The 21663-nt window shown below is 48.8% G+C and overlaps 2 protein-coding genes across 5 annotated transcripts in view; one reads left to right on the forward strand and one right to left on the reverse strand.

Annotated features, from left to right (window-relative positions):
• The window catches only part of FANCI (FA complementation group I), a 171030-nt gene extending 157003 nt beyond the window's left edge, over positions 1-14027 (forward strand). The window contains exons 35-38 of the mRNA XM_075345932.1: positions 10415-10480; positions 11125-11220; positions 11298-11411; positions 11572-14027. Of these exons, the coding sequence (XP_075202047.1) occupies positions 10415-10480; positions 11125-11220; positions 11298-11411; positions 11572-11628 (333 nt within the window). The 3' untranslated portion in view covers positions 11629-14027. The remainder of the gene's footprint in view (positions 1-10414; positions 10481-11124; positions 11221-11297; positions 11412-11571) is intronic.
• The window catches only part of POLG (DNA polymerase gamma, catalytic subunit), a 217455-nt gene continuing 207412 nt past the window's right edge, over positions 11621-21663 (reverse strand). For 2 of the 4 annotated variants that reach the window (XM_075345933.1, XM_075345936.1), the window contains 2 exons: positions 14083-14243; positions 11621-11832 (listed from right to left, as the gene is read on the reverse strand). In XM_075345933.1, the coding sequence (XP_075202048.1) occupies positions 11768-11832; positions 14083-14243 (226 nt within the window). In that variant the 3' untranslated portion in view covers positions 11621-11767. Of the gene's footprint in view, positions 11833-14082; positions 14244-14390; positions 14495-21663 lie in introns of those variants that run through there. The other 2 variants (XM_075345935.1, XM_075345934.1) reach the window with 2 other exon arrangements.

Raw genomic sequence — 21663 nt, forward strand, 5'->3', positions numbered from 1 at the left:
GGTATTATCACTCCTGCTGTTTGGAGCGAGTGGACTGCTGAGAAAAAAGCTTTGCGTCGTTTTCGAGTCTTTGGGGGGTTTGAGAGAGAGAACCGACTCGGGTCCGAAATTCTATGTGGTAACCGGAAGACACAAGGTCTCGCACCCATTTCTCGTCTGAGGCGACAGCCCAGATGTGTTGAAAGAGCCGCAGTCGACCTCTTACAATGAGTGTGTCTTCCGGGGCGCCGAAGGATTCATGAGGGGGGAAAACGTCGTGGCCGAGTCTCCCTAGTCCTGGACTGTTTCGGTCTAGGCTGCCATGACGAAGTGGGTTTCGGGGAGAGCTCAGAAGGTCGGTCCCTGCGTAGTCCGCGGCTGGTGGTGGGGACAGCACGGGATGTCGACCAACCAAATGAGTTCCGAAAGGAGCGGAACGAGGACTGTGGAGTCCTCTTGCCATTGTCTGAGCCAGAGAGCTCTACGGATGGCTATGGTATTTGAGGCGACAAACGCTGCGCAGGTAGCAGCGTCCATGGAGGCCTGCATGAGGTACTCCGCCGCAGCGGCAATTTGAGCTGTTACCTCTGTGAAGGTATGAGTGAACTGGGATTCCTCAAGCGAAGTGTTAAGGGATTCTGCCCAGACCGAGAGAGGCTTTGCGACCCACAGAGAGGCAAAAAAGGGCGAGAGGGAGGAACCCGCAGCCTCAAAAGCAGAGCGGGCGAGGTGCTCCACCTGTCTGTCGGGTCCTTGATGGAGGAACCATCGGGTAAAGACAGGAGCGTCTTTGTGGTAAGGCGGGAGACCGGGGGGGTCGACCGAGGGCGAATCGGCTCAGCCCTTAGGGATAGGTGAGGCAAAAGGGTACCGGGACTCCATGAGTTTTCGGTTACCAAAGTGCCTGTCAGGCTTCTCCCTTTGCTTTGTGAGGATATCCTGAAACTCTGGGTGATCAGCGAAAACCTTTTGGGGTTTCCTTGGCCTCTTAAAGGAGACCGCATGGTCAGTGGTAATGGATGGGGGATCCTCCACATGCAGAGTTTGGTTGATTGCTGCTATAAGAGAGTCTATTGCAGTTTGATTATCTGGGGAGGATGAAACCAAGGAATCCTCCTGGTACAAACAGCATTCTCCCTCCTCCAGCTCTTCAGAAGTCGTGGAGCGTGTGGGAGAGCCTGCCCTGTGTGCTCCCGAGGGAGAGTCATGGGGGCCATGAGAGAGTGCTGGAGACACCCGGCCGTGTGCTCTTTTCCTGATCCCTGCAACCGGTGAAGCATGTGCCCGGATTACCTCAGAAGGATCCTCCATAGGGGTATCCTCAGGCTGCGTTCCGTCCAGGGGCCCAGAAGGGTGTGGAGGACGACATTGCATAGCCAGAACCAGGTTTTGTGAGTTTTTCCATGGATTGAAACAGAAACTGTGCCCATTCCGGTGGGCTGGGAGCCCTAGGCTGCCGGTTGCGGCGGTGGTGGCAGGGGGGTCTTGGGGGGCTATAGGGGCACAGGACTCACAGAGAGAAGAGGTGTGTTTTCGTGGTAGCTCAGCGTGGCAGGCAATGCAGGCTGAATAATAGACTATGTGGGCCTTAGCACTCTTAGTGCCCTTAGAATTCTGCATGTTCCTAATTGGAGTATGCCGGGGGGGGGAAGCAATGGTCAGCAGAGCTACAAGTGAAGCAAGCACCTCACCAGAATCAGCCGATGGGAAGGAGTAAGCTCTGTGGAGATTTTCGCACGCTTTCCTGGGGGGGCGGGGCTTAGCGCTAAAAGAGCGCGAAGAAGTAGTCAGTGTGCCCCCCTGCTGTGGGTAGTAAAAAAACAGCGGGAAGGGAGCTTCTGACAGATTTCCTCCCTCCAGTCAACCACCAGTGACAAGCTGTGTGCTATCTCTGCCGGCTTTTCTGCTAGAGCAAATAAACAGAGCAAATAAACAGCGTTAGTTCCTGAGCTCTGGGCCCTCCCCCTGCCACCGGTAAATTGTCTGTGCAGGACTTTCTGCAAACAGCGAGGGACTTCCCCCTCCTCCAGCCAGCAAGCTAGAGAAAAGTTAATACTGTGTGTTCAGGATCCCTGGGGGCTCTCCTCCTTGCAATCAGCAAGGGACTTTCTCATTATAAATACTGTAAATGCAGTAGTCCTGGGAGCTTTCTCCCTTTGTCTGGGGAACCAGTCAGGGGGGATCTCACCTTAAACACTGCTTCAGTCCAGGCAGTGGAAATAGCAGAGTCAGCTTGCTGTGTCCGGTCACACAGGTGCCATGTTCAACTCAGAGCCTGCAAAGAGGGGCTGAGGAATTGTGCCTCTGCCCTGGGCTCTGGAAAATCGGTGTCTGTGGAACCCGTCGTCCAGCCCAGGATCCAGCGTCGCAGGAGGGGGTACGTGGAGGCGACACACCATGTTCCCGCCCGTTGATGGTAGTGGGAGATCGGTCACAAAAGGAAACAGTCGCCCTCAAAAAATAACAAACCTTGAAAGGAAGTGCCTCCTACAGACACCAAGCTAAACTGAGGCTGCCTGGCCCGGCCAGGGGGTGTATACTGCAGAGGAGGAGCTATGCTTTCTTTATCGTTCCTTCCATGGGAGACCCAAACCATGGGTGTATAGCTAGCGCCTCCGGAGGACACACAAAGCACTACACTCAAACGTGTAGCTCCTCCCTCCGGGCTATATACACCCCCTGGATGACAATCTACCCAGTTCAACGCTTTGTGTTCCAGGAGGATCACACACACTTTCATTTCCTCATATTTTTTTCAATTTTATTTTAATTTTTTAAAGATTTGGAAGAAAAGCGGGTCCAGTCTGGACTCCCGGCATGTCCCTTCACGCTCCACTCTGCGGGGTGCTGTTAAGGTTGATTTTCATAAGGCTGCAGCCTTCACATGCCGAGCTCCTTCGCATCCTCTGTCGAGGCTCTGTTTGAAGTGGGAGCCTCCACGGTCCTCTCTGCTTGCAGGAGGCCGGCTCCATCCACAGCCCTGTCTGGTCCCTGCTGGAAGGAGCGTTAACCCCCACTCAGGGACATGGCCCTGCGTCTCAAAGCTAAGTATTGAGACGTTTTTTCAGGGGTCCCGGGTACTTTTATTATGGGGGCAGTATGTGCTTTAGCGTTACTGTTAATTTCGGCCGGTTCTGGGAATTTCCCATGAGAACCGCGCCGATGGTGCCTGCTCGTCGGCCGCACTTTAAAATCTAGGCCCCGGCTTCAGTTTGGGCCTAGTTTCGTTTTTGGCTTCTCCTGCATGTTTTGCATACAGCGCCGCCCACCGCCCGGCCAGCAGAGGGGAGGGCACTCCTCTCTAAGGAGATGTCCCCTCCCCTGTCTACCTCCCTGTATCTCTCTGCCCTCTGTTTTTCCCGCTCCTGGGCTTATCACGCCCCCCCTCCTTCTCCCAGCGCCATTTTCTCAGCGTGTTTTACACTGAGAAGCGCTGGATGCTGCAGCAGCATACTGTCTGGAAGACTGACACTTCACAGGGGAGCGGTGAAATCCGGAGGACACACAGAGAGCAGGGCTGGTAAGCCACAACTTCTGGTTGTGGATTTTTGTACACTCTCAGGCTTCTACAGGAGTGTGTTTTGGCTGCAGAGCTTCCTCCACAGCAGCATGTCTGTCACTAGGAGCAAGGCTGCAAACATGTATGCTATATGCACTGCTTGCAAGCTTATTCTGCCAGAGCCTAGCACGTACCCACATTGTGATAACTGTGCTAATATGGTTGTGTCTCAGCCTGGAGCCTCCGCAGGGGTCCCTCCGGCTGCTTTGGCCCCGGTGGCTGAACCCCCGGCTTGGGTAGCATCCTTTTCACAGGCTCTTTCCAAGTCGTTTGCCGATTCCATGGGGCAGCTGTCCCAGACGCTGCTGTCTATGCATCAGCCTCCCTCTCAGGGTGTCTCTGCGGCTCCGAGCTCTGCAGAGCCTTCAGAGCATGTCCTAGGACCCCGTCCCCCTAAACGGAGACGCACGGACCCTTCTCCTTCCTTGTCCCACGGCTCTGATTCACAAGCCGAAGTGCAGGGCGAGGATGATTCACTTACTGTGGGCTCAGACTCTGCCTCTATGTACCCCATTGACTTGTCTGAGGGCGATGCAGACGTTAGTGACTTGATTGCGTCCATTAACTCCGTACTGAACCTCAACCCACATGAGTCAGAGGATCAACCCTCTCTGGTAGAGGTACACCAGTTTACCTCTCCTAAAAAGCCCAGGAGTATGTTTTTTAACCACTCCAGCTTTCAGACCACTGTTAACAAGCCCAGGGCCTGTCCTGACAAACGCTTTCTGAAGCGTAGTTCAGATGACCGTTTCCCGTTTCCACCGGAGGTGGTTAAGGACTGGGCCCAGTCCCCAAAGGTAGACCCTCCAGTGTCCAGAATCTCAGCCCGCACAGTCGTTGCTGTGGCTGACGGCACTTCTCTTAAGGACCCCACTGACCGCCAGGTTGACCTTCTGGCCAAGTCTGTATTTGAGGCGGCAGGAGCCTCCTTCTCTCCGTCTTTTGCGGCGGTGTGGGCTCTTAAGGCTATCTCTACCTCTCTGGCGGAGATTCATTCCCTCACCAGGGACTCTATTCCTGAGATGGATGCCTTAACTTCCCGAGCCTCGGCTTTTGCATCCTACGCCATGTCTGCCATCCTGGAGGCTTCTCACCGCACGGCAGTGGCCTCCGCTAACTCCCTCGCGATCCGCAGGATCTTGTGGCTTCGAGAGTGGAAGGCGGACGCTTCCTCTAAGAAGTTCCTTGCGAGTCTCCCTTTTACGGGGTCGCGGCTGTTTGGGGAACAGCTGGATGACATAATTAAGGAAGCTACTGGCGGGAAGAGTACTTCCTTGCCACAAGCTAAACCCAAGAAACCTGCCCAGGGCAGGAACCAATCGAGGTTTCGTTCCTTTCGTTCCTCTAACTGGTCATCCTCTAAGCCCACAGTCTCGTCCACTACCGCCAAGGATCGTAAATCCAACTGGCGTGCAAAGCCGCGTCCTCAAAAGACCGGAGGAGCCGCTGCCACCAAGGCAGCCTCCTCGTGACTATCTGGCCGCGCCAGCAACGTCCTTGGTCGGGGGCAGGCTCTCCCACTTTGGCGACGTGTGGTTGCAACACGTCTCCGATCAGTGGGTCCGGGATATCATCACCCACGGCTACAGGATACCTTTTTCTTCCAGCCCGCCAAACAGATTTTTTCTGTCCACCCCCCCCTGCTCCAAAGCCGCCGCCTTCTCTCAGGCCGTGGCATCCCTGCAGGCCAACGGTGTAATTGTTCCGGTCCCCGTCCGGGAACGGTTCAGCGGTTTCTACTCAAACCTCTTTCTAGTTCCCAAAAAGGACGGTTCCTCCCGGCCCATCCTGGATCTCAAGCTTCTCAACAAGCATGTTCAGGTGCGGCACTTTCGCATGGAATCTCTGAGATCGGTCATTGCCTCAATGACCCAGGGAGATTTTCTAGCATCCATCGACATCAGAGACGCCTATCTGCATGTGCCTATTGCGGTCTCACACCAGCGCTGGCTACGCTTTGCAATAGGAGAGGAACACTTCCAGTTCGTGGCTCTTCCCTTTGGCTTAGCCACGGCCCCTCGAGTGTTCACCAAGGTCATGGCAGCAGTGGTTGCGGTCCTGCACCTCCAGGGATTAGCAGTGATTCCTTACCTGGACGACCTTCTAGTCAAGGCCTCGTCCAGTGTAGACTGTCAGCGGAGTGTCTCTCTCACTGTCGCCACGCTAATTCAGTTCGGGTGGCTTGTCAACCTCCCCAAGTCGACTCTGACCCCGACCCAGGTACTTTTGTACCTAGGGATGCAATTCGAAACTCTGCCGGCACTTGTCAAGTTGCCCTTAGTCAAACAGCAGTCCCTTCGTCTGGCGGTGCGCTCTCTGCTGAGGCACCGCCGTCATTCCATCAGACACCTCATGCAGGTGCTGGGTCAGATGGTGGCGTCCATGGAAGCGGTTCCCTTTGCCCAGTTCCATCTGCGTCCCTTGCAGCTGGACATTCTCCGCTGTTGGGACAAGCGGATCTCTTCTTTGGACAGGCTGGTGGCTCTGTCATCACAGGCCAGGAACTCCCTTCAGTGGTGGCTTCAGCCCCTCTCCCTTTCACAGGGACGTTCCTTCCTGACTCCGTCCTGGGTGATCCTCACCACGGATGCCAGTCTCTCCGGCTGGGGAGCGGTGTTTCTCCATCACCGAGCACAGGGCACTTGGACTCCGTCCGAATCAGCCCTCCCGATCAATGTGCTGGAAATCAGAGCTGTGTTTCTAGCTCTCCTAGACTTTCACCACCTATTGGCGGGCAAGCACATTCGGGTTCAGTCGGACAACGCGACAGCGGTTGCCTACATCAATCACCAGGGCGGAACTCACAGCCGTCTGGCGATGTTGGAGGTTCAACGAATCCTCCAGTGGACGGAGGACTCCAAGTCCACCATATCCGCAGTCCACATCCCAGGTGTGGAAAACTGGGAGGCCGATTATCTCAGCCGTCAAACCGTGGACGGCGGCGAGTGGGCCCTGCATCCGTCAGTGTTCAGATCAATCTGCCGCAAGTGGGGCACTCCGAAGGTAGATCTAATGGCTTCCCGGCACAACAACAAGGTTCCGGTTTACGTGGCTCGCTCCCACGATCCTCAAGCCTTCGCAGCAGACGCACTGGTTCAGGATTGGTCTCAGTTTAGTCTGGCCTATGTGTTTCCCCCTCTAGCGCTCTTGCCCAGGGTTCTGCGCAAGATCCGAATGGAGGGCCGTCGAGTCATACTCATTGCTCCGGACTGGCCCAGGCGAGCCTGGTACCCAGACCTGCTCCGCCTGTCCGTAGAGATGCCGTGGCGTCTCCCGGACCGCCCAGACCTTCTCTCTCAAGGTCCGTTCTTCCGCCAGAATTCTGCGGCTCTCAGATTGACGGCGTGGCTCTTGAGTCCTGGATCCTGACGGCTTCGGGCATTCCCTCTGAGGTCATCTCCACCATGACTCAGGCTCGGAAGTCTTCCTCGGCTAAGATTTACCATAGGACTTGGAGAATTTTCCTGTCCTGGTGTCGATCTTCCGGCCATGCTCCTTGGCCGTTCGCCTTGCCGACCATCCTGTCTTTTCTACAGTCAGGTCTACAGTTGGGTCTGTCCCTCAATTCCCTTAAGGGACAGGTGTCGGCTTTGTCGGTATTCTTCCAGCGGCGTATCGCCCGACTGGCTCAGGTGCGCACCTTCATGCAGGGCGCATCTCACATCATCCCTCCTTACCGACGACCCTTGGATCCCTGGGACCTTAATCTGGTCCTCACGGCCTTACAGAAACCCCCTTTTGAGCCTCTCAGGGAGGTTCCCTTGGCTAGACTTTCACAGAAAGTTGTCTTTCTGGTAGCCATAACTTCTCTCAGGAGAGTTTCTGATTTGGCTGCGCTTTCTTCGGAATCCCCCTTTTTGGTGTTTCACCAAGACAAGGTGGTTCTTCGTCCGACTCCGGACTTTCTCCCTAAGGTGGTGTCTTCCTTCCACCTTAACCAGGACATTTCATTGCCCTCTCTTTGTCCGGCCCCTGTGCATCGCTTTGAGAAGGCGTTGCACACCTTGGATTTGGTGCGGGCGCTCCGAATCTATGTGTCTCGCACCGCCGTTTTTCGGCGGTGCACCTCACTTTTTGTGCTAACCACGGGTCAGCGCAAGGGCCTCTCGGCGTCTAAACCGACCCTGGCTCGTTGGGTTAGGTCGGCTATCGCCGATGCCTACCAGTCTTCTCAGGTGCCTCCCCCGCCGGGGATTAAGGCGCACTCGACCAGAGCTGTCGGTGCCTCTTGGGCTTTCAGGCACCAGGCTACGGCTCAGCAGGTGTGTCAGGCTGCCACTTGGTCCAGTCTGCACACTTTTTCTAAGCACTACCAAGTGCATGCTCATGCTTCGGCAGATGCGAGCTTGGGCAGACTCATCCTTCAGGCGGCTGTCGCCCATTTGTGAAGTTAGGTTTTGCCTACTTCTCAGTTTAGTTTATTTCCCACCCATGGACTGCTTTGGAACGTCCCATGGTTTGGGTCTCCCATGGAAGGAACGATAAAGAAAAAGAGAATTTTGTTTACTTACCGTAAATTCTTTTTCTTGTAGTTCCGACATGGGAGACCCAGCACCCTCCCTGTTGCCTGTTGGCAGTTTTTTGTTCCGTGTGCTTCACGGCTGTTGTTAGTAGACAGAGTTCTGGTTTTGCCGAGTTTTACTCTATCTCTACTTATGGGTGGATGTCCTCCTTCAGCTTTTGCACTGAACTGGGTAGATTGTCATCCAGGGGGTGTATATAGCCCGGAGGGAGGAGCTACACGTTTGAGTGTAGTGCTTTGTGTGTCCTCCGGAGGCGCTAGCTATACACCCATGGTTTGGGTCTCCCATGTCGGAACTACAAGAAAAAGAATTTACGGTAAGTAAACAAAATTCTCTTTTTTGCATCTACTTAGTGTCCTCCTATGGATAGGCAGCATAACACCCATGGTCCTGTGTCCCCCATTGAGGCGTCAGAGAAAAAAAGATTTTCTGTATTCACCTGTATCTAGTGCTGTCTCCTGCTCCCCGCGCATTATATTCCTTGATTATTCACTGCACTGAGGACCTGGAAGCAGGAGCATCACTGGGACAGGTGAGTATCCAGAAAGCAGTGTGTGTGTGCAGTGACGTCCAGGAGGTCATTGGAGTTCCCAATGAACTCTGACACCCGCGCTACAGCGGGTGTCACCACGGTGACTTCACGGGTTCATTGGGAACTCCAATGACCTCCTGGATGTCATAGCACACACAGTGGTTGCTTGCTGAATACTCAGCTGTTCCCCGCGATGTTACGGCTTCCAGGTCCACAGTGCAGTGAATAATCAATGAATATAATGAGCGGGGGGAATGAGCAGGATACAGCAGAGCCGAAGAAAACAGCACTGGATACATGTGAATACAGAAAGCCTTTTTATTTCAGAGACCCGTGTTTTCTCCGGTATGTGTCACACGGATCACATCAGTATGCGATACGTCATATCCGTGCTGCCGGAGAAAAAAAAACAGACATGTCCCATGTTTTCACACTGACCATGTGGCCCCACACGTATACTGAGACATGTGTGTAACACCATAGAATAACATGGGTATGTGTGGCATCTGTGTTAAAAACGGATGTCACACGTACCGGAAAGACGGATATCTGAAAGGGGCCTTATAGAAAATTCTAGCATGTTTCCAGAAAATTTGTTTCTTGTGTCCTGTGTATTCTTCAGGCCATTAGTGGATAAACATTGTGTGCTGTCTACATTAGTAGAATTAGAGCTGTAATATGCTGCACTTATATTTCCCAATATTTTCATAGTACCACATATTCCATAGAGCCGCACACAGCCTGAAATCACTCATCACTCATATCCATTTATCACCATTAAACACACATCTGATTTTTCTATTTTGTAGCCATGCTTCACTTTTCCATGCATATGTTGGTGAAATATAGTTGGGCAGTCTTACATCAATTGAGCAAAGGGTGAAGCCCACCATACACATTACACTAATGTAAACAGAATAATGTACAGTATATGGGCACTCCAGACAATTAATTGTTGGGGTAGTCAAGAGTCCGGCATGTCCTAGTTTTGGACTGCTGATCCCTTTTGTTCTTCCAGAGATAAGCCGCCACCAGATGTGTCTAAGGGGTACTTCTCACATAGCGAGATCGCTGCTGAGTCACGGTTTTTGTGACGCACCAGTGACCTCATTAGCGATCTCGCTGTGTGTGACACTGAGCAGCGATCTGGCCCCTGCTGTGAGATCGCTGCTCGTTACACACAGTGCTGGTTCATTTTTTGGACGTTCCTCTCCCGCTGTGAAGCACACATCGCTGTGTTTGACAGCGAGAGAGCAACGATCTGAATGTGCAGGGAGCGGGGAGCCGGCTTCTGGCAGCCTGTGGTAAGCTGTAACCAAGGTAAATATCGGGTAACCAAGCGAAGCGCTGTGCTTGGTTACCCGATATTTACCTTTGTTACTAGTGTACGCCGCTCTCAGGCTGCCAGTGCTGGCTCCCTGCACACGTAGCCGGAGTACACATTTGGTAAATAAGCACAGCTGTTTGCTTATTAACCCGATGTGTACTCTGGCTAGGAGTGCAGGGAGCCAGCGCTAAGCAGTGTGTGCTGGTAACCAAGGTAATATCGGGTAACCAAGCGAATGCTTTGCTTGGTTACCAGATATTTACCTTCGTTACCAAGCGCAGCATCGCTTCCACGCGTCGCTGGGGGCTGGTGAGATCTGCCTGATTGACAGCTCACCAGCGACCCTGACCAGGTGGGATCGCTGGAGCGTCGCTAAAGTGTGACTGTACCCTAACAGCGGTTCTCCCATAGAGAAAACAGAGAGCTGACCGAACTATTGGAAATGTATTTGACACATATGTTGTAGCATAAATCGTTATCTTCTTGTATTGCAGACTATCCAAAGTGAAAGTATTTCTGGAGAAAAGAAAAAAAAGGAGGATGGTGCAGCACTTTCATCGGTATGGTACTTGCTTTTGGGAAGCAGAGGAAGTGGATGGATTGCCCATTTCTGATATGATTGCTTCTCCCATTTTCTATGCAGAAAATTAAATTTCCATTAGCCTTACCCCCAGGGCTGAGTCAATGTGCGCACGTATGCGTATTGCATGCAGTTACGCTGCGTTCTGCACCGCAGCGTAACTGCATGCGTCCTGCGTCCCCAGCACAATCTATGAAGATTGTGCATGAGACGTACGCACGTGGTGTACTAGAACGCAGCGATTCGGCTGATGCCTGAAGCGTGCGTTCTAAGAAGTGACATGTCACTTCTTTCGTGCGCTTTGCATGCTGTCTATAGGGAGAGGCAGCATGCAGAGCGCACAAATTCTGCAGACACCAGGCGCTTCAGAATGGAGCTTTTTAGCTGCACTCTGAAGTGGACCTTTTGTGTGCGAGGCAGATCGCACACAGCCCAATACTGGTTCTCCATGTGGAGAACTCTGCAAATCACTATTTTGCTTCCTGGAGGAAAGCGATCTAGTGCTACCTACTGGTAGCTATTAGGTTTTGAAATTGCTAATAGTGAAATAGCTTTCTCATACACCGGTACCAAGTTTCCCAGTGTATACATCATGTAATTTATTATACTTTTTTTTTCTTTCAGGCAAAACTCCTTAGAGACACCAAGCCAATCCCAAATTTAGTCTTTGCTATTGAGAAATATGAGGAGTTTCTTATAAAATTATCTAAAAAGTCAAAGGTGTGACACTTTTTAAAGCTTATAAAGAACCTATAGCTATGTAGTGCAGATTTGATGATACTTTTCTGCCATGTCAGGTTAATCTGATGCAGTACATGAAGCTCAGCACTTCCAGAGACTTCAAGATCAATACAGCGAGCCTGGATGCGGCTATGCAAGAAAAGGGATCCGAGGAGGAGAACAATGAGCAGGTCTGTGCCATGTGTTCATTCGGTTTACCTTAGCTGGCACCTAGTAGTCACCAATGAATCTACTTTGAACATTAGACATGGTTGGATACTTGTCTGTTATGGTTTTTCTTGTATTACTAGAAATTGAAATGCATTTATAATACTTTTCTTCCATTCCCAGTCTGTGTCAGAACAAAATAAAAGTCAAGAACCAAAGACGAAAAGGAGGAAGAAGTAATTGCACAGCTTTATTTACAGTTTTTCACTATTTAGTGCAATATAAATGAACTGTATATTTTGCTTCATGAAAGTCATGAATAAATTGGAACTCCATGGGAGTTGGGAGTGGACAATACTGATGTGCAGGTATAGACGGATCAGCTGCCTTTCTCCAAAACACCACTGGTCACTTTAAGTAATTCATAGATATCCAACGCCTCACCTACCAAGTAAAGCACAATGTTAGTACAGCAAAGTAGGCAGACTAATGAAATGTAAGGTATAAAGCAGTGTATGTTTTACAAGATTAAAATAGAAAAATTGCAGCTTAATAAATGTCATTAAGATGACCTTTTCCCAGTTTTAGCATGTTAAACTACATGATAGAAAAGAGGTTGCAGTGCTGACCAACTTTTTTTTTTTTTATACGTAATCTATCCTCCATTGCGAAGATATTAGCATGTAAAATTTAGATTCTGATTTGATAAAATCAACAGGGCGTTACCAGAAATTATTCCCCTGTATGAAGTTGACCAATCATAACCAGAAGACGTTGTACAGGTGTGGGATTTTTATTTCCCCTGTATAACAGAATTTCTGTAATGACAGAGCCTTTTGCTCTCACTGCAGAGCTGAGTATGATTACTAATAATGCATCTATTTTCATTTCATGGCAGTTAGTGTGAGGGGAGGGACAGCTGAGTTTTGTGTCATTACAAACACTTCTGCTAGCTACAGCTCTCCTTTAACATTGCTGTCGGCTCAGGTGTATCTTCTCCCCCCCACACTGAGTGCTCTCATCCCATCACTTTATAAATCACACACAGATCTGCCATGTGACCAGTGAATAGCTCAGACTGTCAATACACGAAACCTGTTCTAAGCAAGTGTGAGCGCGTTTCCCCACCCCAATGTTCTACCACTCCTACATGACACCTACTAGTAGTTCAACATAATTCAGGAGACCTAGTACATATCCCCCCAAAATCACTGGTTATACTTAATGCCCTCGTTAGGCTAGGTTCACACTTCCGTTAAATTGTATCAGTCACAATCCACTGCTCTGGTAAACAACGGAATCCGTTTAGCGGATTCCGTTGTTCCCATAGACTTGTATGAGCGGGGGATTGTGACTGATGATGCTGCGTTGCACCCTCCGCCCGACTGATCAGTCGTGGAACGACTGACCGTGGGGCGGAAGGAACGCAGCCTGTAACGTTTTTTGAGCAGCGCAATTGGTAGGATTTCGCTGCGCATGCTCTCTCTGGCTCTCTGCACACGTAACCAAAATACACATCGGGTTACTAAGCAATGCGCTTTGGTTAGTTACCCGATATTTACACTGGTTACGTGTGCAGGGAGCCAGCGCTAAGCGGTGTACGCTGGTAACCAGTGTAAATATCGGGTAACCAAGCAAAAAGTGCTTTGCTTTTAGTTACCCGATATTTACCCTGGATATGTGTGCAGGGAGGCCGACACTTCCCCGCTCGGCTCTGCCCCCTCCAGCACTCCGCATGTATACACACACACACACACTCACTCACCTGTCCCCAGCCCTGCAGTCCCCGCGGCTCTGACGTCCTCAGCGCCACGGCCCCGCTCGGCTCCACCCACCCCGCACACAACGGAGTCCGAGAAAAATTCTGTTCTTTGTCATCCGTTGTACAACGCATGTGACTGATGCAAAACAACGGAAATGTGAACCTAGCCTTAGGTGATAATAACTTAAATGTTACAAACTAATAGCTCTGCAACAAATAGAACTGTTTCATTCAGTTCTGCAGCCACTATTCCACGATGTGGCCAATTTAACATGGTAAAACTGGTGAAAAGTCCTCAATGTATCCAACTATAGTAAATGTTGAAACACCTGAAATTTAAAAATGTATTTGTCATACCAAGTAAAGCTACAACATCATAGGGGAGAGTTTATCATAGATCATATAGACTACATATAAAGGCTTACCTAACAAAGGCTTCCACCCAAAATGTAAGTGACCTTAAGTTAATAGCTGTTACTTCTGAACTGTATCTTTGTGGTTTGGGTTCAAATTCTTTTTTTTTTTTTTTTTTTTTTTAACTAGTATGATATGTAGACTAGTAGACATGATTCTGTATTTAATTCTTTACTTTTAGATTGTCATTGGTTTCAGTGGGTTTCACTCCCATTCAAGAACATAAAGTGAGGAGGATAAACAGGGCTGATGTTTTGTCAGTAGCTGCAGTAGAAAATGACAATCGAGATGACTGGTCACCATCAGTCACATCTTGACTATTTGCACTAGCTGTATGACCTGGCTGATCACTAATGATAAGTTGGATTGACTTGTGACGAATTTGATTTAGGCCAATCTTCTTAAATGTTGTTGTATGAAATGTATTATACTGATTTCTATATAAATGTTTGTTTTAAAACAATAAATATGGTATAATGACATGCCACAGAGACTCATATATGCTATACACAACGTACCTGGGTGAATGCCATATCTCTGCTCTACACCAGTTGGGTTTGATGGAGTTTTACAATCCATATTCACTTCTTTTCTCATACATCGATCAATATCAACTGCACTGAAAAATGCTACCGACTGGGGCAAATCCTGCATCCCTAACGTGTGAGCAAACATACACCTGGAATGAAGAGAAAACATAATATGGACAAGGTCATTGTAACAGAGCTATTATCTACTTTTTTACTTAAGTTGGAGGATAACAAAACTGCAACAAGATCGTGTACCTAAAATGTTACGGTGTCTTCCTCATAGGAGCTGGGTACTTTTTACTATTTACTTTAAGTGGATGTGTTACACATTACAGCCAATTTCTGGGAAAATACAAATTGGCATTTGATTCAGCTCTGGGGTGGGTGGCTATTGGTTTTCCTGGAAGGAAGCAAGTGTGGTATAGTCAAGTTATTCTTGGCAAGCATTTATTTACAAAGTTCTATAGCATATCAAGACCATGTTTGTGTATATTACAAGAATTTATTTAAGAAATAGCATTCTCAAGTGGTCTCTTGAGTAGCTCAAAGCTCTGCATCCTTAGTGGGGTGGTTCACTAGTTAGCATTACTGGCCACAACAACATAACGTTGAGAAGCAAGGCTTCTCTCAAATATCTTGTGTTGGTAATAGGGCCTGTGAGCGGTGCTATTGTGGTCTGCTCATCCCTATCATGTGACCCCGGGTTCCGTGACCTCTGATATCCAGTGATGTGAAGTCAACTTCCAGCTGACCTGACACCACCGAGGCCAGTCCCAGTCTCCATGAGTGACTGGACTGTGGGCGGAGATTCACCACTCATCAAAGCCCAGCATCTCCCTGCTCTCTCCTTCACTGCAGAGCGCCGCAAGCAGAAGCGATGCTGGGCTGTGATGAGCACAGCTCAGTCACTCAGGAAGACTGGGGCCAGCCTCAGTGGTGTCATCATCGTGACATCACTGCATCTCAGAGGTCACTGAGCTCAGGGATAGTCACGTGCTGGGGATGAGAGGAGCACAATAGAACCACTCACCGTCACTGTTGCCAACACAAGGTATTTGAGAGAAGCCTTGTTTCTCAACGTTATATCAATGTGGCTTGGAAAACTAAGTAGTGAACCACCTCCTTAATGAAAACAGTTTACAGCTTACTTCCTGTTCGCTGGGATTTCGGACACTCCTGACAATTCTGCTCAGTTTTCTTCTGAAGTGTACACTTATTTCTATATATAAATATTGTGATAATGCATTTTGACAAGCACACATCTCAGGAAAATGAGAGCCCTGATTAGAATTGTTAGCCACTAGGATTGTGATTATGCAGGACTGATAGGAGCAGCTCATTCAGGAACTAACAGGGTAGTGAATAGCAAGCTGCTGTATAGAAATCAATGTTTTGGAGACAGCTGATTGATATATTAGGCGTTAAGTGTTACATTTCCAGGAGACGCATTAAGTTCAGGTTCCTAAGGAATGAACCAATTAAAAACAAAAAAAATCTAATTTTAAAACATGGCAATCATTGATGGGTTTAATGTAAAATAGTGGCATTTACAATTACATTAGAAAACATCAGCGACAGAATGTCATGACATTATGATGGTATGCAAAGCCCTAAAACAGAAAGAGTGTGTCACTTAATTAGTATACAAAGTGACCAAAAATTGAGAGAAAAACAGAAAAGCCAAAACATGGCACCTGTCTTAGCACAATCTAAACATCAAACAAAAACTGGAGGACAAAGAGTAAAGTGCAAATATGTTTAATAAAGAGCAACTGGCACAAAAAGATCAGCGGCAAAACAGGCCGGCAGATACAAGATGAATGTACAAGATACAAATACATATGGGGCACAAATAGAAGAGAAAACTGACAGGCTGGGTCAGAAATTAATACATATAAAATGGACAAGGCATCCTACACATATAAAGCATGATGTGAAGTTTTGACAATTGTTACACGTAGACAGATGATAAGAACCAGCACTAGATAAGTACTATGATAAGAGTGTGTATCCCTGTTACCTCAGAGTACATTCAGTATATAAAACTAAAATAGGATCCAAGTTCACTAGTAAACAATGCTTAATACAGGTGCTGGTAAAAAGCAAACTCTGCAATGACAGCGTAAAATAGTCAAACAAAGTCAAAGCTTATAGTCAAATATACAGGTTTAGTCACCAAAAGGGTACTAAATGGATGCCAATGAACAGTCAGATTGAGTATAAAGACTTAACTGTCTGGGCTCTTATTCATGTATTTAAGTAAACATACCCACAAAAGTGCACAAAGCAGGCCTGAAAAACAGCAGAGCAGACCCCCTGGAGAGAGCCCCGACGTATATGTTTCACAATCTCAGTTGTAGGATCATTTCATCAGGGGGAGGTGGAACGCTATGAAGCAGCCATGTGTATTTATACATGGCGCTCGCACGCTCCAGCTGCTCCACCCCCACTCTGTCAGCGCGACTGGACCAATCGCAGCTGATACCCGGCGCCGTCAGCTGTCAACGCCCCTTAGAGGTAGCGCACATGCGCGGAAAGCGGGGAAGCGTCACCCGCGAACCGTGCAGGCGATAATGACGCCGACAGAGCCGGGCCAGCAGGCCACTGATGCAGCCGCGCCGACGGGGGGAGGAGGAGCGAGAGTGAGCATAGAAAGACAAGGATAAGTAAGGATAAGTTTTGTGGGGGGGGGGGGGTGTCGGCTAATGTAAGACGCACCCCGAAAGTAAGACGTAGTAAAAATTTATTTATTTATTTTTTTTCTTCTTTACAGTACAGTTACAGCGGCCGAGCGCTCAGCTGAGCGCCCTGACATGCCGGCGGCTTAGCGCTCAGCTGAGAGCTGACACATGCCGGCGGTCGGGCGCTCAGCTGAACGCTCGGCTACCGAGAAATGTTGAAATGTTGCAGTAATGTTGTCCGTGGTCCATCAGGACCATGGACAACATACAAAATCACGCAGCCTCAGTGCCCTCATGTGCAGCCGCTGGTGGTTAAGTTTCCTTAACTTGCGGTACACTTAGGGCGCAATCGCGGCAAGTCCCCATACGGTACATTGCATGGAGACTTGCTGCGATTGCTGTGGGATTTTTTCCAATATAAGACATACCCCGAAAGTAAGACATAGTGGCACTTTTGGGGGTAAAAAGAATGTAAGACACTGTCTTACTTTCGGGGAAACACGGTACTATAACGCAAAATATTCTGTATTACTTCAGATATCCCAGTCGTGGCACAAGAGGGAGATGATCAATATATAATAATAACTCAATGTCCATGATAAATATCAGAAATCTACATAAGTAAATATAAACAGTGTGACACTGATGGAAAGACATATACTATAACGCAGAATATTCAGTATTGCTTCAGGTGTCCCAGTCGTGGCACAAGGAGGAAGGTAATCAATGTATAATATATTAACTCCATGGTCAAAATTATAAATAGATATAAACAATGTGACACTGAAGGGAGATCATATACTATAACGCAGAGTATTCAATATTACAACAAATATCCCAGTCGTGGCACAAGAGGGAGGTGATCAATATATAATACATTAATTCCATGTTCATGATCAAGATAAAAAATGTTGCTAAGTGAATATCAACAGTGTCACACTGAGGGAGAACATATACTGTAAGAAGGATATTCAGTATTAATTCAGATGTCCCAGTCGTGGCACAAGAGGGAGGTAATCAATATATAATAACTTCATGATCAATATCGGAAATGTAAATAAATATAACCAATATGACATTGGTGGGAAAACATATATTATAACACAGTATTCAATATTGCTTCAGATGTCCTAGTCGTGGCACAGAGAGGAAAGTGATCAATATATAAAAAACTCCATGTCGATGTTAGATGTCAGAAGTGTGGCTCTTTATTAAACATATTTGCACTTTACTCTTTGTCCTCCAGTGTGTCACTTGAGTATAACAGTTTGAAGGGGAAAAATCCAGGCATGTGCTTTACGTCTCACACTGCTTCAAAAAGGGACTTGGATACTTTGGCCCTTCATCAAGTAAATTTTTCCATAATTTTGGCCTAAATTTCTTTGAAAAGTAGCACATTTTCTGCAGAACTTGAAATTTCATGCCAGCTTCATCCTGATTGCTGCCAGGAGGCCTAAAATGATTGTGTCAGTGCATAACTGACAGGTATAATGCAGTTGTGAAAATTGGAAATCTGGGGTTAAAACAACATTTTAGTAGTAAAAATGTATGTTTTATTCACTGACCAATAGTATAACATTTTCTGACACTGTACCCCTATATGAATTCATTAAGGGGTGCAGTTTGTAAAATGGGGGTCATTTGTAGGGGAGTTCTGCTGTTCTGGCATCTCAGGGTCTCTGCCAATGTGACATGACACCCACAAACCATTCCAGCAAATTCTGAAGTCCAATAAGGTGCTCTTTCTCTCCTCAGTTTTGTATTGTACCTCAAAAGTAGTTCCCGATTAGGCTGTGTCCGCACTTTGCGTTTTTACCTGCGTTTCCGCAGCGTTTTAATGCCAAAATGCATGCGTTTTGATTTTCCAGCAATGCCTATGGGAAATAGGGATTTCTTGTGCGCACTTTGCAGTTCAAAACGCTGTGTTTAATTTGCATAATTTTGGGCAAAAGCTCTGCGTTCAAAGAAGCAGCATGTCAATTGTTTTTGCCATTTGGGCTGCGTTTTGCTATCATTAAAGTCAATGAGAAACTTCAAAACGCAGCCTCTCAAAATCCTAGCGTTTTACGTGCTTTTTTTATGCAGTTAACATGCGTTTTGGACTAAATAAACGCATGCGTTTGACATCAAAATAATGGAATGATATGTCCCTTTACACACACACACAGTCTGACAATTAAATTAATGAAAATTACTGTTTTATTGCTATTTTAGACATAAATATCAAACCGCTATAATTATATTAAATATAACTATTTTCGTTATGATTTTAAACATTATTTCTTTGTCGCTCCATTGGGAGACCCAGACAATTGGGGTGTATAGCTTCTGCCTCCGGAGGCCACACAAAGTATTACACTTTAAAAAGTGTAACCCTTCCCCTCTGCCTATACACCCTCCCGTGCATCACGGGCTCCTCAGTTTTATGCTTTGTGTGGAAGGAGGCACACATCCACTCATGCATCCCCATTTTAGTCAGCAGCAGCTGCTGATTTTATCGGTTGGAAGAAAAGAGGGCCCACACAGGGCCCCCGGCATGCTCCCTTCTCACCCCACTAAGTCGGCGGTGCTGTTAAGGTTGAGGTACCCATTGCGGGTACAGAGGCTGGAGCCACATGCCGTTTTCCTTCACCATCCCTTAGAGGCTCTGGGAGAAGTGGGATCCTAACCGGTCATCCATTCACTGGGACCGGGCTCCCTCCGCAGCCCCTGTGGGAATCTGCCGGACAGGAGTCTATTTATTCTCAGGGACAGGGCCCTGCATCTAAAGGTACTCTGTGTCCCCATGGGGACGGTGCATGGAGCGCTTGTTTCACAGACGCTGCAGCAGCTGCTGGTTTGTGAAGACCGGGACTTCCGCGCCGACCGCGCCTGTTTGTCGGCCGCGGTATTAAATTTAGTCCCCGGCTTCATTGCGGCCTAGTACCATAACTCCCGCCCCCGGGCCTGCCAGTCAGGGGTAAGGGCGGGACGGTCGAAATGACGTCGGCAGTGAGGGCTGGAGCATACTTTAGGTTTCCTCCCCCCCCCTCACTGATCACTGTAGGGCCCCAGATTCCCGCACTTTACTAGTCGCCGCCCACGGCTCCCTCCACCCTGAGAGCTCCGGCAGCCATTTTTACACACATACTGCCGGTGGAGGATTTCAGGAACGAGCTCTGGGAGACCTAAGGCAGGGAATCTGGTGGAACACCGGTCACCCGGTGCTGGTCCCCCTAGGGTGCCGGAGTAGGTATATATATATATATATATATATATATATATATATATATATATATATATATATATATATATATATTTGTATATATATTTTCTCTGTTCGGCCGGGTTGTTTGCTTTTGGCTATATACCCTCAGTGATTACTCTCCTAGGAGACAACAGCATGTCGTCCACAAGGAGCAAGGGCGCTAAGGCAAAGGGTTTTTTTGCAACCTGTACCTCTTGTGGGGCTATGTTACCTGCGGGTTCCACCTACCCTCACTGTGAGCAATACTCGACCCCTGTTGCACTCGCTCAGCCGGAGCCTCGGTCACTAGTGGGCCCCTCGGCTCAAGCAGACCCTCCTGCTTCCCCTGTCCAGGCGGCAGGGACAGAGTTTGCAGTTTTTGCTGAGAAACTCTGAGTCGCTTTCACAATCCATGGCTCAGTCTATGGACAAATGGTCTGCCAAGCTACTAGAAGCCTTGCAGTCCAGACCGGTCCTTACACAGGCCCCGGGCACTGTTGGGTCATCGCCTCCAGGCCCCTCTCGGTCTGCGCCGCAGCGTGCTCCCGGGGGTGGCCCCTAGGTCTCACGTGGAGGACTCCTGCACGGACCACAGTCCCAGACCGGCTAAGCGGGCTCGCTGGGAATCTTCCCCGACTTCCTCACGCTGCTCGGGGTCTCAGCTTGAGGACTCTCTGGAGGATGAGGCGGACGTCGCAGCTCAGGGCTCTGACCCTGACGTTGCTCTCAATCTTGATACACCTGAAGGGGACGCCATAGTAAATGACCTTATCTCGTCCATCAACCAGGTGTTAGATATATCTCCCCCGCCGCCACCTGTAGAGGAGTCGGCTTCTCAGCAGGAGAAACACCAGTTTCGGTTCCCTAAACGTACACGGAGTGCGTTTTTCGATCACTCTAACTTCAGAGATGCTGTCCAGAAGCCCAGAGCGGTTCCGGACAAGCGCTTTACTAAGCGCCTTACTGACACACGTTCCCCCTTCCCCTCTGACGTTGTTAAGGGTTGGGCTCAATGTCCCAAGGTGGATCCCCCAGTCTCTAGATTGGCGGCTAGATCTGTGGTATCGGTTGCAGATGGCTCATCACTAAAGGATGCCACTGACAGGCAGATAGAGCTCCTGGTGAAATCCATCTATGAAGTCACGGGCGCGTCTTTTGCCCCGGCTTTTGCAGCCGTGTGGGCACTCCAAGCTATCTCAGCTTGTCTGGCTGAGATTAATGCGGTCACACGTAATTCTGCTCCGCAGGTTGCGTCTTTGACTTCTCAGGTGTCAGCTTTTTCTTCCTATGCCATGAACGCAGTTCTAGACTCTGCTAGCCGTACAGCGGTGGCATCCGCTAACTCTGTGGCAGTCCGCAGGGCCATGTGGCTGCGCGAATGGAAGGCAGACTCGGCTTCCAAGAGGTTCTTAACCGGTTTGCCGTTTTCTGGCGACCGCTTGTTTGGCGAACGATTGGATGAGATTATTAAGGAATCCAAGGGAAAGGACTCCTCCTTACCCCAGTCCAAACCGAAGAGACCTCAGCAACGGAAAATACAAATCGAGGTTTCGGTCCTTTCGTCCCTCCGCCAAGCCCCAATCCTCTTCGTCCAGCAGGCCGGAGAAAGGCCAGAGGAACTCCTATGCGTGGCGGTCCAAGTCACGCCCCCAAAAGGCCGCA

This window comes from Anomaloglossus baeobatrachus, chromosome 4 (assembly GCF_048569485.1).
Source record: "Anomaloglossus baeobatrachus isolate aAnoBae1 chromosome 4, aAnoBae1.hap1, whole genome shotgun sequence".
In the NCBI taxonomy this organism is placed as follows: Eukaryota; Metazoa; Chordata; class Amphibia; order Anura; family Aromobatidae; genus Anomaloglossus; species Anomaloglossus baeobatrachus.